This window comes from Oculina patagonica, chromosome 6 (assembly GCF_052425735.1).
Source record: "Oculina patagonica isolate OP01 chromosome 6, crgOcupat, whole genome shotgun sequence".
Classification (NCBI taxonomy): domain Eukaryota; kingdom Metazoa; phylum Cnidaria; class Anthozoa; order Scleractinia; family Oculinidae; genus Oculina; species Oculina patagonica.
This window is the reverse complement of record NC_135763.1, coordinates 7,548,136-7,565,545: the sequence shown is the minus strand read 5'-3', so window position 1 is coordinate 7,565,545 and position 17,410 is coordinate 7,548,136. Positions and strand designations below refer to the sequence as shown.

The 17,410-nt window shown below is 39.1% G+C and overlaps 2 protein-coding genes across 3 annotated transcripts in view; one reads left to right on the top strand and one right to left on the bottom strand.

The window, feature by feature from the left end:
* Positions 1 to 3,621: 3,621 nt before the first annotated feature.
* LOC144658494 (large ribosomal subunit protein bL19m-like) lies at positions 3,622 to 10,771 on the bottom strand. 2 transcript variants are annotated; one of them, XM_078518923.1, is made up of 4 exons: positions 10,613 to 10,771; positions 6,510 to 6,619; positions 5,534 to 5,847; positions 3,622 to 4,665 (listed from the first exon to the last, which is right to left on the bottom strand). In XM_078518923.1, exons 1-4 carry the CDS (start codon positions 10,734 to 10,736, stop codon positions 4,332 to 4,334), a joined length of 882 nt encoding a protein of 293 aa, XP_078375049.1. In that variant the 5' UTR covers positions 10,737 to 10,771; the 3' UTR covers positions 3,622 to 4,331. The 2 variants fall into 2 exon arrangements, with proteins under 2 accessions (XP_078375049.1, XP_078375048.1); XM_078518922.1 differs by having other exon boundaries at positions 6,510 to 6,622; positions 10,613 to 10,770.
* A 280-nt stretch (positions 10,772 to 11,051) lies between these two features.
* The window catches only part of LOC144658469 (cell division cycle 5-related protein-like), a 27,352-nt gene continuing 20,993 nt past the window's right edge, over positions 11,052 to 17,410 (top strand). Inside the window, exons 1-3 of the mRNA XM_078518877.1 lie at positions 11,052 to 11,240; positions 11,734 to 11,837; positions 17,165 to 17,195. Of these exons, the coding sequence (XP_078375003.1) occupies positions 11,196 to 11,240; positions 11,734 to 11,837; positions 17,165 to 17,195 (180 nt within the window). The 5' untranslated portion in view covers positions 11,052 to 11,195. The remainder of the gene's footprint in view (positions 11,241 to 11,733; positions 11,838 to 17,164; positions 17,196 to 17,410) is intronic.

Genomic DNA, 17,410 nt, shown 5'->3' with positions numbered 1-17,410 from the left:
TTATCGAAGACACTGTGTTTGATGAAGCAAGAAAATGTCTGGAAGCTCGCAGCAAACAACTGAAAAATGAAGGCAAAGGGAACAAACCCAACGCAGCCGAAGCTTTGACTGATGTGGAGGAAAACGTTCTTTTCGAAAAGAATTTACTGGGAATCTCAAATGCCGAAGCTTTGCTAATCACAGTCTGGCTTTTCAATTCGGTGCATTTTGGTTTGAGAGGCTGTGAAGAACATGGGCAGATGACTTGGGGCGACGTGGAACTTCACATGGAAGCCGACGGAACTGAATACCTAGAGTATCCTGAACGTCAAACGAAAACTAGAACGGGAGCTAAACCTCGAAATGTCAGAGCTGTTAAACTGAAGGCCTTCGCAGCACCAAACGGTCTACCTAAAAGAGATCCAGTTGCCGTTTACAAAATTTATTCCGAAAAGAGACCTGACGCGATGAATAAACCTGATGCGCCATTGCCTGGAGCAAGTGTATTTAGCGGAGCCGTGTTTAATGGAGGACACTTTAACATTTCTATAAACACAGTAAGTCAGTCGCCTAACAAGAAAGCACACCTTCAAGCGTGTTAAACGTATTTTAGATTCTTCGGATGAAGATAGCCCTCCCTTGCAATAGCACAGTTACGTAGTCTTAGTTCTTATTTCTGTATTTCATTTTTGTACTTGTTGAATGAAAAACTCTTGATATTCGATTTCTTATCCATTTAGAACAATTTTAAGACACGAGAATAATCTCATGAAATGTCTTTTCTTTTCAACGATTTTGTTGTTATTATCATTTTGTAAATTAGGGTACTTTCATCAGTTGTGTGCTTGTACCGGGGTCTTATAACAATAAAAAAAAACAGTTCAGCGTGGAAAAATCTCTGTATCTATAAAATAAACAAATTACAGCATGGAAAGTGCTTTCTACGGTGTTTACGCACTCGTTGTTTTGTACCAGAAATCTCACTCGTTCGCTCCGCTCACTCGTTCGATTTCTGATACGTCAACAACTCGTGCGTAAACACCGTACGCGCGCACTTTCCATGAAGTAATCTATATATTTTTGTCGCGCGTTCCATTTTTTTTTAGCTGTATGAAAATATCAAAGGACTGCTCACCGAACCCTCGATCAACAACTAAAACCGGCGTTTTAGGTTGCAATATGCAGGACCTGGTACCCAGTGTGAATCGCGAGACCAATTTTTAGATCCCGGCTGTTTTGCTTTTACCTTCTTTGTTGATCTTCAGTAAGGGAAGCAGAGAATTTCTTTATAATAAACGGTTCACACGTAGCAGCCGACGAGTTACCCGAAAAGTACCTCTGTTAAGATACACATAAGTTTCAGAATGACGATACTTTTCAGTTTTTTTTTTAAAAAAAAAACTTTGGCCTCTCATATTTCTAAACTCTATTGATTTTCATCGGAATTTTCCGAGGTTATGCAATTTTTCACGCTATTTTGAGCGCAGATTTCAGCTCCCATATGATTAGTAGCTATCCGCGAAACTATCCGAGGAAATCAGAAATCGAACGCCGTTCGTTGCCCTTTTTCTTCGCCCGCTGTCCTCCTTTTCTTATTCGGGCTCGGGGCTTGTTGTCCCTGTTATCTTTGTTTTGCCATATTACTCGTTCTTAGAGGTAGGGGCGCCCGTTCGTTGTGCGCGCATGTGTGGCAAAGGGGGCACTTTTATGATTTCAGTCTATGTTACGGATGGCGTGTATAAATGAGAAATTTGTCAGTTGTAATCCGTCTCCATCATAACAATCCTTGTTTCTGTTGTCTAATTATTCCTCTTCTGTGCTTTTACATAAGTTAACTTTTGTTTTAAAGATTGCCTCCCCGGGCTTGAAGGTAGCTTTGTACATCACAAGATATCACTAAATTTCAGCTTCGCGACGAAACGTGACCGTGACCGTTATTTACCACAATTACCCGCGAAACGGGATGTTTGTTCATCGTAGATCTTTGGTTTCTATTTCACAAGACCATTAACACTGCAGCTGGTATAAACGTGACTAAAATGACTGTTTTATTTCCCGTGAAACTTAACCTGGCAGCTACCAACCACATGAATGTTAGTTGACACGATCGTGAATAACTCTTTCCGGTTTGACTTGTTTCATTGCGGACGCCGGCATTCGTTGTGATTATGAATAAAAATAAAGTTGTTCTTATGAAGCCTCAAGGGGAAATTACCTTAAAATTAGTTTACATTTGATTATAAACCCTATTGTTAGGGTCGTTTTGTACCCTGGCCTTGTTCTTTTTACTACATGTATTTTCAGGACTTTTGATATTCATCCGATTTTAGAACGTTTCTTTTGCATTGTTAAGATCGGCGAGTTTTATTATGCATTATTATATGGCTACAATAGTACAAGCGCTCTGATTGGCTGCTGAGCGGGCATTATTTTCTTGTAATGACCGGGCATTATGAAAATTTTTCTCGGCTCGACGGTTTTTTGAGTTGTGAGTAAAAGCTACTAGCAAGGGGGCAAAAACAACAAAAATGCCGACAAAATATAACTATCTTTTCAATAACTAAAAGATAAATATAAGCATACCGATACTTCTTTAGTATGAGCGAGGAAGAGAGCCACAGAGAGCGAGAGCGAGTTTTACCTCCAGTGTTTTTTCCCTTGATTATACTCTTTTTTTGAATAGTGCTTAAAGGCCATATAATAAATAACTTATTAACCTCGTCCGTTCGGTCATTACAGAGGAATCTCAGACCTCGACCTTGAGGTATTGACCTCGCTGTCGCTCGGTCAATACATCAAGGCCTCGGTCTGAGATTCCCCTGTAATGACCTCACTCTCGGTTAATAAGTAGTATATATTCTTACATGCGCACCTTAAACTTACCACAAAGATGCTTACGATATGTAAATGTAAGAAATGTAAATGTTGTTTATAGTGGTCATACACTTTGCTTCGAGATAGCTAGTTTACAGGCATGCCACTGGAACAGAGGAAACAAATATTTTAAAAGAACATAACATGATTAAAAATCCCAACTGGTAGAAGGTAGACCAATATTCTTACATGCGCACCTTAAACTTACCACAAAGATACTTACGATATGTAAATGTAAGAAATGTAAATGTTGTTTATAGTGGTCATACACTTTGCTTCGAGATAGCTAGTTTACAGGCATGCCACTGGAACAGAGGAAACAAATATTTTAAAAGAACATAACATGATTAAAAATCCCAACTGGTAGAAGGTAGACCAGTTGGCTATATACAAAGCGTGACCGAGGATTTGAACTCGGGACGACCGAGAACAAATCCAGCTACTGGCAGCGGCAGGTCTTGAACCCGGGACCTCCGGATTACAGCGCCAGCGCTCTGAACCACTGGGCCACGCTTGCCTCCTTAACTGGCAATCTCCTTAATATGCTTCACCAAAAATAAGCTCACTCACAAATAAGCCCACTAAAAAAGCCTGTTGAACCGAAATAAGCTAAGGAAGCTATGAGAGGCGGCGTATTCACATGCTTATCAATAATGGGACGGATTGTTTTTGCTTCTAAAGGCGGGGTTTTACCGCATGCCTCGAAACACTAATACAGTTGTCCAAATCATTTTTAACCCGGTAAAAATTCCGCTATGAAAAGGTACATCGAAAAAGTCGTGTACTTTATTACATTCAAAACAAAATTTGCCAAATCTGACGTTCCTACATTTCCAGGCTAAAACCTGCTCAAATCCTAATTTACAATCTTGGCAAAGCCACTTAACAAAAGGCCGCCCAGTGACAGTACCTTTTGTGGAGTAATGCTATTATTTAATTTTCTGACCCCCCCCCCCCCCCCCTACTCCCTTAAACAAGAGATACAATGTTGGAATATTTTCGAAAGGGAAGGCAAGGTGAGGACAAAGACCATTTTTTGGCAAAAATGTTTATTGATCCTAAATAGGTGACCGGTTGCTTTACCCACAAGTCAACTAGTCCACAGTGAAGTGAACTCGCCTACACTAGATTTTATCAGGGATGGCAAAAAGAGGTATAAAGACATTCTAATGGTCCTCGTCCAATAAGAGAGAAATCCCTCAGGCTATAAAAACAATCGTGTAGGGTGAGTTAACTTCAGTGTGGGCAAAGCGACAAACTTCTGTAAATTCCCCCGATATCACATCTTGAAAAGCTTGGCACGGGTTTTTCAAGTTTGCTGTTGATAATCTTTCTCAATCATACGAACTCTAGGCAAACTTTTCTTGCTCGTTTTGTTTTGGAGTGTAATGTCGTACACCTGCGGCGTGAAGGCTTGATTATTTGTTGACAGTTTGAGGACAAATCCGTATGCTGACCGCTCTCTTTGGCTTAAAAATCTAGAATCTTTTCTTCAGTCTCCATAGTTTGGCAAACCACTTCTCGATTTCCTTTTTTGTTTCCTCTGATTCAACATAGAGGGAAGGTTCCTCTGTGTACGGTAACGCCTTCATTTTCTCATTCACAGTGCTCATGGATGGCGGATAGTCCCTGAGGTACCACAATGCATCTTCTTTTCTTCGCTCATGTTTGAGGACCTCGATGCTCTGAATGAGTGGCGAGTAAAGCTGGAAGTTGATTTCCATCGGCTCTCCATCTATCACATTACGTAGAGTGAATGTAGCGCCTAAGGTGTTCTGCCAACGACTCTTGTAAATACAGATTCCTACAAACCTAATAACAGAAACGAAAAAAAGCAGCTATGAAACAGAAATAACAACGACAACATCAATTTATTTTATTTTGACACCTTGTTTTTTCCATGCCTTGCTCTTTTATTTAGCAGACTTTTTTTATTTATTTTTTTTTTTTTTTTTTTTATATTTTTATATTTTTTTTTTATTTTTTTATATTATATATATATTATTAATTTTTATTTAAATTTAATGTAGGTCAACTTTTCTCCTTTTTTCTATAAAAAATATATTCAACTCGCCGTCAGGGTTAGTCGCTGCAACGCAGGCTAAAATCTGCTGCTTTTGATTTTGAGCAGAAAAAGAAAACATACTCATTTTTTCTGTGATTGTGATTATTATAAAAATATATTTAGCTATATTAAATAACACCATGTAGATGTATAGAAATGGCAATGCTGAAATACTTGCAAAATTGCCATGTAAACGATCGAGCCTGTAGAATGCTACGGCGGATCCCAATACATAATTTTATTAGGTGAGTTTGTTCAGGAATCATTATGGGTATTTTGGCAAGATTCATTCAAACCACAATACCAAATACATTTGATACGAAGCCTAGGCATACATGTACACAATTAACCAGGTAAAAGGACCCTAGTCAGCCATGCCTTTGTTTTTGTTGACATGTTGGATTTTCAGCATTACATGCACATTTCAAGTAGGGCATATTTAAACAAAAGAGATAGTCACAACTTCGCTTCACTATAATTTTGATGATATTGACATGGTGGATTTCATGTATTTCAAGGTGTGACTGACTAGGGTCCTCTATTACTTTTATCACACCCAGATGCATTTTAACTGGGTCAAAATGCACCAGGTGTTATGAGTATTAATAAACAAACCTGACTTTTCCTTTTGCAATATGTGGATCTGACCTAGTCACGGCCACTATGCTGCCAACAGAGAAGTCTTTAGCACCTAGCGTCTGCAGTCGGCGGTAGCAGTCTCTCTGTTCTAAGAAGGTCATGACGTCCGTGTTGGCCTCTTCTGGAGAATCCGGAAATCCATTGGGCCAGTTTTTCTCTTTCCAGATAAATCTTGGTTTGGGAGTGGCACCTTCCAGGGCTGTTTGGGCATTTGGGAGTGTCTTGTAGATTGGCTTGACTTCCAGCTCTGCAGTGTTCTTCTGGTACCACTCATTAATATTCACTTTTATCTACATTGTAAGAAGACCAGAGATAAAGAAATAAACTTTAGGTCACAGTCTATCACTACATAGTCTATTACCAGTTTACTGCTTAACATGTGGTTTCATGCCACTACTAGCATTGAGGACTAAGGGGTGTAGCTAAGAAAACACTAACTTAGCTTGTAAACAAGCCTTGCTGGTTTTTCTGGTCCTGACAGCTCTAAACGTTTACCTACTACGTGTAAGTCTTTGTTTTCATGTCAAATTTTGGCCGGATTTTAGTTCTCTTTCAGCCAGTGAAATAGCCGGCAGCCAGCCCTTAGCGACATTCCTGAGCATTATGTCCGATTGCCCTAACAGTTTGCTGACTCCCTTTCAAAAAGGGGCACAGTGAGGGTAAAATGCCTTGCTCGACAACAGAATGTCACAATACCTCTAGCAGGGGCTCAAACCTTGACCACTCAATCCATTTTGCCTGGACAAAGAGCCAATGCTCAAAATATCAGCTTTTCCAAATCTCCTACAGCAGTTTCATGTAATTTAGTTTATCAACTTCGAGTACCACAACTAAATGTTTCGCTTTCCCAACAATAATGCAGAACAACAGTTTCTGTACAAACTAATAACTTTGTTCACTCAATCCAGAGTGCAACATATTAACCATTAGGCTACAGTGTCTCAGTATCTACCTTTGCCTTCTCGCTCTGAAAAGGTTTCCCTGTCTGTTTTACTCCTGGTAGTAGTTGCCCACCTCCGCTGGCATCTTGTTGAGTTTCCTTAGTACTCTTGTCTGTTTGTGCTTCTAAATTAAACAATCAAACCAATTAGCAAAAGTGGTAGTATAAAAGCAGAAGTCTCTACCCTTCTTTACTTGATTACAAGAAATTGAAGATATGTAAAAGAGTACCCTAAAATTCTGGTTATAAGCCCTGGGCTCATACAACTTCGTAAGGGGTTTTGTGTGGGCTTTTTAGCAGAGGGGCTCATATCCAGAAGGGCTTATAAGCAGAATAATAATAAAAAAACGTTTCGAAACGAGCCACGGGAGTGTTGATCGAAATACGTTTTTAAGTTAAAAACACATAATAAATCAACATTTAGCCCTGTTCAGTACTGTCATTGGGCAGGGGGGCTTTATATCCAGGGGGTGGGGGGCTAATAAATTATTGGATGCATTTTTTTGTTTCCAGGTAGATGGGCCTATAACAGGGGGGGGGAGTAGAGGGCCTTATAACCGCTTATAATCCACATTTGTTCAAAGCAAAAGGCTGGAAGGTGAGCCTGCTTGCAGCCAAACAGTGTACAAAATGAACCATCTAAATATGAGTGTCAATGTACATATGGACGTTTATGATGAATTTGAAGTTGGAAAACACTGACTGTACCAATGAATTACAAAATGCTGGTAAATACCAGAAAATACTGACCAAGTCAGCTTACGCCTGTTTCAATTTGGTCGACACAATCTGTGAGCCAGAGAGCCATGCGAACCTATTCGGTTAGCCTAAAACTATAACACACCGGTTAGCCTAACTAGCACTTTGGTTATCCTACAGTTAGCTTTCAAAGGTACAACTGTAGCTTGCGTTTAGCCTTTTATTGGGTTTAGGGATTTCTGGCTCACATGGTTCATGAGTCATGCGAGTTATCTGGTAAGCCTAAATAACACATTGGTTAGGCTTAACAGCACTTTCGCTTAACGCTCTGGTTAGCCTACAGTTAGTTTAGGTAGCTTGCGGTTAGCCTTTTACAGGGATATAGCCAAGAAAAACACTAAGCCTGCTCATCAACAAGCCCAGCTGGCTTTTTTGGCCTTGGCAGCTCTAAAAATTTACCCTTAAGTCTTTGTTTTCAAAAAAAAAAAAAAACAAAAAACATTCCTTTTCTGTGAAATTTCAGCCGGATTTAAGTTCTATTTCAGCCGGTTAAATTAGCCGGCAGCTGGCCCTTAGCGACATCCCTGCTTTTATTGGGATTTGGGATTTCTGGCTCGCTGGCTTGCACTGTGTCCTAACTCTTTCAATTCTAAGGATTGGAGAAGTCAGAGGGATCATAAATCAACTAGCAGTATTGCTGCAGCATACTCCCACTCACTTTTGAACATGGCTGCCCCAAAAATATTCGGCAGGTTTTCATATTTTGAGCAAATTATTCCATTCTAGCAACTTTTTGTTTTCTGAGCAGTTTCTAGACTGAAGATTCTCTAATTGTTGTTCGAAGGCCATACAAACGTTTCCGATTATTTTTCTAACTTTTATGAAGATAAACAAAGTTTCCCCAAGACTTTCAACGAAGTTTCGAAGATGTTTGAACTCCTCATGAGATGGGATATCTTGACAAACCAATTTTACGCTGCGGTCGCGATATTTTAGGCACCAAAACGTGGGGCGGGGGGAACCCCCACCCAAATTGTCTTTGCCACCCTGCTCCCCCGCCTATGCCACTGGATGGGATGCTTCTCCATCACACTACATGTAGGTGTTATCCGGGCTGGGGAATGGCCTTTAAAATGTAAACTAGAAATAGCTGACACTAGGTTGCCCCCGGTGTTAATCGGTTTTTCTTTGCTGTTCATCCTTTACTACATTTCAGACATTTAATTGGAAATTAATTTTATATTTTGGATGATTATGAAGAAAACCCTTCCTGTTGGTTTGTGTTTTCTAATGGTTTCTGGCCTTTTCTTTCTTTAAGATGGAAAGAGGCAATACAAAACAACACGAAATTAAGCAAAAATTCGTAAAGATTTATGATACGGTAAATCATTTAATTACAAGAACGCGACAGCAGCACCTTGACATCATTTTGTCATGTTTTACTGTGGTGAGTGATCTCAGCTAGACTCAAGCTAGACTTTAGAAAAAGTTGACACGCCGGGAAAAAGATCGACAGTATCGCGACTTGTGTTGCTCGTTTTCGCGACTTCGTCGTTCAATGAGCCGGCCCAATTGTTTTATAAATGTATGGGCTGAGAGCCTGAGCCCGAGCATAAAGAATGACATAAGTTAGAATGATCAATCTTTAGAAAGAAAAGGATGCCGAAAGAATTTCTTACCTCTGTCAATGCACACGCCTGCCGCAAGTTTTAAATAATCACAATGCATCTGGAGATCTCTTTTGACGTTCTTTTCTTGATGCCACAGTATCATCTTGCAAAATTAAAATTTCGTCCGAAAGTGGACCGATCAAGACCGTTCTCCATTCAAGTAGTTTGTGCCTGGTAAATTACGGTCAGTTGGACAAAGGCTTTCTTATCGTAAATCGCGCTTCATGACAACGATCAATCGAAAGAATTTCTCACCTTTTGTCAATGCAAACACAAAGTCGTTCGCTTCTGGTTTCCGGTTTCGCCTGCTGCGAGTCTTAAATAATTATCTTGAGTTCTCTTTTAAATTTCTTGTAAATCTCGTCCGGAGATAGACTGATCAAGGCTTTTCTCCGTTCAAGTAGTTTGCTTGGTAAAATCGCGGTTTTGGACTAAGGCTTGCTTATCGTAAATCGCAGACAAATTCGAAGTTATGCGTCTCAACAGCGTCTCAACAGCATGGCTTGAACATTCATTTAGCAATTCGATTAGACGCATTTGGAATGGTTTACCTATTGAAGTCCGCCAGGCCGAAGATCTCACCTCTTTTAAGAAATTACTGTCCGAATCCAAATTACCTATAGAAGAAAGCTGCAGTTGCTCTTTCTGTTGACTGTAATTTTCAAAGACCTTTTTAATTGTAATTTTAGCTTCATTTTTAATTAAAATTGTAATTTTTTAATGAACTTTCTATTGTAATTTTAGATACCTTTTTAATTGAAATTGTAATTACCTTTTAACTAGAATTATATTTAATATATAGATTTCTATTTATTCATGTCATAATTCACAATTTTGTACATATACACTTTTTACCTTTTTAACCGTCTTTTATTTGTAATTTTTAAACCTTTTTCATTTCACCAGGGCGTTTTAACGAGCTACGGCTCCTAAGCTCTTCGTGTATAAATAAATTATGTCTATGTCTATGTCTATGTCTATGTCTATGTTCGTACGTGTTCCTAGACATATTTCTTCTTTGGGGCCTTGTGAAATGTCATGACAGCACCACTCAGAAGTAAAAATGTGGATTTTCTTACTTCTCTGCGAGTTAATTATCGCGAACTCTTTTCAATAATTGCATTGCTTTCGGCTTTTAGACATTGTAAAATGAACAGGTCGAAATAGGCCTTGAATAAAACCTCAAATCAACGTTTACAAACGTTGTTTGTTTACTTGTTGTCATCTGTGCACGTGCTCACGCTTTTGCATTTTTTGGTTGTCATCAACACCCAATCTCGTTTACTTGCATCATCATTGACCAATCACCGTACAGGGGTTTTTATCACACCTCCCGATACCCACTTGCGGGCTTTCAACCTTGTCGGCATTGCACATTTCCCAATACTATTTGCCCGCTCACTTTGGTCAAATCAAGAATTTTCCTGGTATATACTATATATATTCTATATTCGCGCGGATTACAATGATGCCTCGTCGGGTTTTGTCCTCTGGGCCAAAACCCTGCGGGGGCAACTATATGCATGAAATTAATCACAGTTGTTTTTCAGTATCTATAGTTTAAACCTTTTCAATATTTCGAAAATCTAACTTTATGAAAACTATTTCGCATCTGATTTCCATACAAGTGCTGTATTTGGCCCTGCATGTCTCCTATATACTTTTAAAATGTCGGCCACCACATGCAAAACTAAAATTAATTATTATTTGAGCCACATAATGGGTCCATAATATCATGACACCTACCTTTCACAGATTCAAGCTCCTGTGATGTTTGCCGTGGAGTTAAGCGTTTTTGAAGACTTCTAAATATTTTCTCGTCCACGTGAGGAGAAAAGAACTTTAGTCGAGATCTCACTTTGGACGCCATGTTGCTACTTTAGAGCATGTTTAGTGCCCAATCCCCGCTCGTTCATCTTACAAGGAACTTCCGCTGATCGGTCGAGTTCGAGGGCGGTATTTTAGAGTTTCTTTTAGTTTTGTGACTTAAAATTCTCGAATCCTCGCCTTTATTTAGAGAGAGCTGGGCAAACGAAATTTTAGGATAACTTTGGGAAAGTTTTTTCACAGTGTTTTTTTCTGTAAATGCACCGTGTTTTTTCTTGACTGAGCCTTCGGTTTGTGCAAAGACAATTTTGTGAGGTACATTTCATGCGCACATACATAAAGAAACCACGGGAATGCTGGGAAATACAAACGAAGTTCGCCATGTTGGTTTCTTGACTCGTAGTTTTTACACAAGATCATAAATTTATAGAATCTTGTTTAGATTTTAGGATTCGATCCTAAGTCGATCTTTGTAAGAAGCTGTTAAACTTCACGTCACACCATGCCGCGAATTATTATCAAAGGAGGTGTTTGGAGAAACACAGAGGTAAGCTCAATGTACAGAAGGTCTTTTGTGTGTAATGTGATAAACTACGCAGTCACATGTAAACTTTGGTATTTATCAGCGTGTTACTAGTCGAACCGTTTGTAATCAAACTCGGCCTAACCAAAATATTTTTGTCAGTGTTCAATTCAGTTTGGAGTCCTGTATCATCCAGGACTCCAAACTGAACTCTTTTAAAGCATTGTGAACTCTTTTAAAGCATTAGTTAAAATGTTTTTTATGGATCAGCATAATCTTTGAATGTTTTTATTGTTTACTTATTTATCACTATTATAATTTCATTTTCATTTGTATTTTTATCTTAGTACCTTAGATCTGCTTTACTATGGGGTCTTGACTCTTAAGCATTTCATCCTTTGGCTTTTGTTTTTTTTTCTTAGCCATAAATTGTAATAAATAAATTCGATGAAGAAAGCTTATAAAAAACTTACATTCATGAAGACTTAAGGGTGACCTGTACCTTAATCAACCTTAGGATGAAATTCTCAAGGCGGCTGTTATGAAATATGGCAAGAATCAGTGGTCTAGAATTGCTTCCTTGCTGCACCGCAAGTCAGCCAAACAGTGCAAGGCTAGATGGTAAGTGTTGGCAAATAATGTTATTTTTGTAATGTACTAAGTAAAGATTTTAACTTGAAATCAGTTTTCTGACGGTATTGGGTTATTCCAGAAAAAATACACACCTCCCCGACGGATGGCAAACTGTAAATTCTCGCGGGAGGGGGGGTTAATGGCTCGGGAAATCCGGGCGGGAGGGGGGGGTCTGAACCTAAAAATTCTTCCTCGGGGGTCACTTTTAACTTTCACTCGATCGATATGTTTTACTACTTAAAAGAAGAAGTTTGCATTGGAAAATATTGTAGTCTTCCAGTTTATGGTGTTCTTACCTCATATGCTTCAAGTTTACCTTCATAGGTCCTTTTATTCATGAAGAACCAGCGCGTTATAACAACAAATTTCGTTACGATCTTTTTGACCGCGCACGCAACGCCTGGAACATTTTTACGGTACCCAGGCCACCCAAGCCCGTGCTTTGCAACATCCTCAACAAAAATGCGAAGGAAAGGCGATCCGACCGACTGCAGGTTGTACATGTACTTTTCTGTATATTTTAGCCAACCCGAGAACTTGTTTTGCTGGCTAACATGCGTATATACAATTTTGCGTATTATTTGGCTTCTTCCACTTTATTATCCATGCCTTACGATCGTTATGTGAAAAAGTTTATGGAAGCAAGAACGTGGACATTACGCATGAAAGCTTGAATTCTTGAAAGAAAGGCAAAAGATTCAGTTGACCTACAGACCCATATAGGTAACAAAATTTGAAATTATTGTAGTTCAAAAAGCTTTATTGATAAGCTCACAAGTAAATGTCACACGAACAGTGCCAATAGCGGGAACTCGATCTTGTAAACACACGCCAATTTAGGCCGCCTTGTCGCCGACAACTGAGATGATAGTTTTTCTTTATTAGCGCATTAAGGACTTTTTTCACTGTGTTTTTCTTACATTTAGATAATTTTTAAGACTTACAAATTTCTTATCTTGTACTTTTGTTGTGGTACGGAAAAAGCAAGTGGCATTTTCGAGGAGAGTGTACCGGAGATCACTCAAACGTAACACGCGCGATCAAAATAATCTGATTTGAAATGTTGAAATTTGGCCCGCAAAATTCGCGATATTACCCCAGTTTCGAAAATTATAATAAACAAGGATCTTTTGGATGAAATGTTGTGTCTTTTCTATTGTCTGTTGTTTTCAGTTAGGGCATTTTAAAAAAATGGAAATCCGGGCGGGAGGGGGGGTCCTTGAGTTTGGAAATCCGGGCGGGAGGGGGGTCTAGCGATCTGGGAAATCCAGGCGGAAGGGGGGGTCAAAAATGTTTGCCATCCGTCGGGGGTGTGTGTATTTTTTCTGGAATAACCCATTTTGTTATTTACCTTATTCTCACTTAATTTCGCGAGTACTAAATTTCGAAAATTTTGATTTTGAAAAAAACGCGAAATTTAATACTCGCGAAATATAAGACACGCGAAGTTTAAAATCGCGAAATTTAATATGTGACCTTTCACGCAATTTTAGGGCTTATCCAAATTTCACGCTATGGCTATTTTCACGGTTCGGGCCGAGAAAACGAAAAAAATGACTGGAATGTGCGTGAAATTTCTCCAACACACCGTGAGCACGCCGTGAAAAAAGTCACGGCAACCGTGAAATATTACACGAAGTCTCTGGCCGGAGCAAATTCACGGCGTGAATTTTTCACGCCGTGAAACAATTCACGCCGTAAAAAGTTTATTTTCACGCCTTATAATAACAAGCATGATCACTCTGAATTAAAAAGATCACGCTATCTGTAAATCCAGCATCTGTTAACTAAAAATAACTTGCAAATGACCGCTCTGAGCACTGAAAGTATTAAAATGAAATCGCTGTTATCGGTTCCAAATATCAAATGCAAATGCTAAGAAATAAAGAACCATGCGTTATTGCCTGTGTCTTCTAAACAACAGCGTTTATACTAGATAGTCTAGTCAGAGTGGTCTTTCATTCACGAAACGTAATTTAAGTACTGTTATCTCAAAAATTGATTTGTTTGTTTTCCTATGTTTCGGAAGCACAGATTAAAAAAAATATCAAAAACATGTTACATGTAGGTTGCCCACGAAAGTCTTACCTTTGCACGACAGATGCAGCATTTACTTTCATCTGCATACATGTACAATTTTCGTATGAAACGAAATCGCTAAAATACTGGAGTTCAAAGACGGCGGTACCGCGGGTAAACAAACCATGACTCGATCTCGTATAAAATTGGTTGCCCCGGTTTTCAAGCTATTGCCACGGTTCATTCTTCTCAAATAGACCATTGAAGTTCTCATCCTTTGAAGCTTTTGGACAAAGGAGTGAAAAACGTTTTCAAAACTTTTTAACTATAGAGATTAAGATCTGGCCGTGTCGATATTACTAGACTCCGCGGTGCCAACGCACAATTGTCTCGTTTCGTAGTTTCTTCTTCATGAAGAAGAGCTGGCCATAACATTTCGTTACTTTTTTCGTCAAACTTCGAGGTTACAATTACAAATACTCGCACTGAAATAGTTTTGAGCGAATTTCAAGTTTTCTATTATGCAAATTGTGTATCAATGAAATTACGAATGCTGTTTTGTCTGCTTGTGCGAGGAAAAGGCTGTCACGCAACATTTGAAGATTCGACGAAAAACGTTTTGACAGGTTTTGTATCGCGGGGTATCAAAATTAAGTGACAGCAGAATATGAATAGAGAACTCTCTACACGCAAGTTTTAAGTTTTACAATACATTTCTAATTCTTGTGGCTCAGCAAAATGACAGATAATTGTTTTCTACCAAAACACAACGTGATCATTCGTGTTTTCAAAACAAACCAGATGTTGTCAATATAATCGGGGAATGTTTCCTTTCACGGTTGACAGTATTTCATACGCTTATCATGCAAAAAAGTTACAGCCTGCGTTTGTACACTGTTCTGCAAACCAGCTGTATTTGTCAGTCTGCACATTCGAGAACGCTGCAGAACGTCATCGAAGCCATCCGAAAGGCCTGATTCAAATGATGTACCTTGACTACTTTTCGTACGGCAAACTGCATTTTGTGAATGACGTTTTTAAATAATAGTTTCCACGCTCAATTGACTAACGCACTGTATTGCGATTGTCTGAATAACATGTTCTATCCGTTTCGCCAGCACGCAAAACTTTCAACATTCCTGAACAGTGATCCAACACAGTAGATACATGTATTATCGAATAAACAGTATCTTAGGGTGCGTTTCTTTGGGAAAATCCAAAATTGGATCATTGATCTCAGATCACACGGATTCTTTGCTCCCAAAGAAACGAAGAATCCGAAAACGGATTTTTTGCCATGACAACCCCGTCAACACATTTCGCACAGAACATAAAATATCAGCACAAATTTATTTTTCGTCGAATGTATCCTAGCTAAAATAATTTAAGCATACAAAATCTTTTACAAAAACCACACGTCGAAGTAGATCTTCTTTAGCGTTAAGCACAATGTGGCGAGAAAGCATCTGAGAGCGAAAATGATTGCAAAATGATCAGTGCAAATTTCACTCGTGACAATTTCAAAAGGATACAACTTCCGTAGGCACACAGTGGCTGTTCTAGAAAACCTGTATCCCGTTTAAAATGATACTACATACCTATCTGAAGCTACCGTTTCCTTTTATCGTGAAATATTTTTGTACTTTGATCGAAATAACCGCCTAAAACTTTCCGTATGGCAGTGTTTACAAAGAGCGAACCTGTATTTTCACAGCAAAGACCGCTGGGCCAAGGTACTTTTTTCGAATCCTTTCCCAAAGAAATGCACGGATCATGAATCCTAAAAATCCGGATTCAGATATGATCTGATGTATCCACTCGAAGTGTGGATTCTTCAGATCATTGATCCGAGATTAATCCATTTTTGGATATAGGTAAAGAAACGCAAAATCCGTTTTTGGATCAAGAATCCGGATTTGGATTTTTCCCAAAGAAACGCACCCTTAGAACCCAATTCATTTGGTTCGACCTAAAAATTCCTTCTCATGTGAAGCCCGGGTGTGAAGTACTTTGTTTTATCGAATTAAATTCATCCGCTAGATTTATACCATCGCGTGAACTCTTTTTTTGAAATACTTGTTTTGAACTCAGCGTGCACTGATAACTTCAGTCTGTCGAGCGAAGCGCGCAAGGTCTAAAAATAGAATGCAAATGAAAACACATCAGCGTGTTCTGAGATAAATAGAAGGAATCTAGGCGAAGTTTTTGATTTATAAATTAAAGTGTTTTAGGAATACCAGCTGTCTCAGAAAGTGTTTTAGGAAAATCATGCGCCATTTCGGTTTGCTTGTCTGAGTCTTGGTCACGTCTGATTTGCCCGCTTCGCTATTGAGATTTTGAAACGTGCAATCATGCGACTGGTTTCACGACAAGTCTCAGGTTCAACAATTTCACGGCGTGTTTCTCTCCTGATGATTGCACGGTGCGAGAAAAATAATTCACGTTTCTCAAACGAATTCACGCCTGCCGTGAAATATTTCACTCCTGGCGTGAACACGGAGTGAAATTATATTTTCACGGCGTGAAATTCGCAATTCACGCACTGTGAATAGAAAAAAAAGTCACGTTTCACGCCTAAATCCTTAAGCCCTAAAATCGCGTGAAAGGTCACATATCGTGCTGATAATATAAAAAAATAATGAAACTCGATGTGTTTTATTAGGGATTTAGACTGTTAAATACGTTATGTTTTGTTATATGTATATTGTTTTGTTTGCTGTTTTTACGATGACTTTCATATTAATTATGTTGTTATAGTTTCGAGGTCAAAGCTTCATATTGAAGAATAGGTAAAGATCGCGAAATTTAATACACTCCAATTGTACCTTCCTCTCAAAATCGCGAAATTAAGTACTCGCGAAATACATAAAATAAAATAAAATAAATAAATATGTGTTTATAGTGGTCATGCACTTAGCTTCATATCTCAATGACGAGATAGCTAGTTTACAGACATGCCACTGAAACAGAGAAAACAAAGAATTTATAAATGAACATAACAATTAAGGTTAAAAATCCCAACTGGCAGGAGGCAGACCAGTTGGCTATATACAAAGCGTGGTCGAGGATTTGAACTCGGGACAACCGAGAAACAAATCCAGCTAGTGGCAAGGGAAGGCCTCGAACCGGTGACCTCCGGATTACAACACCAGCGCCCTAAACCACTCGGCCACGCTTGCCTCATAAATGGCTCTTGATTTTTCGTGAAATTAAGTACTCGCGAAATTTAGTGAGAATAAGGTATTTGGCTACTTTTTTTGCAAGACTCTTGTTTATCAAATAATTTTTCCTTTCAGGTATGAATGGCTGGATCCTAGTATTAAAAAGGTAAGAAGATTTTTGGATAGCATTACCAAACATTTGTGGGAGGCGCAGTGGCCTAATGGTTAGCGCGCTCGCCTCCGAGTTGAACGGCCCGGGTTCGAGGCCTGGCCGGGGCGCTGCGTTGTGTTCTTGGGCAAGACACTTTACTCTCACAGTGCCTCTCTCCACCCAGGTGTATAAATGGGTACCGGCGAATTTACTGCTGGGGGTAACCCTGC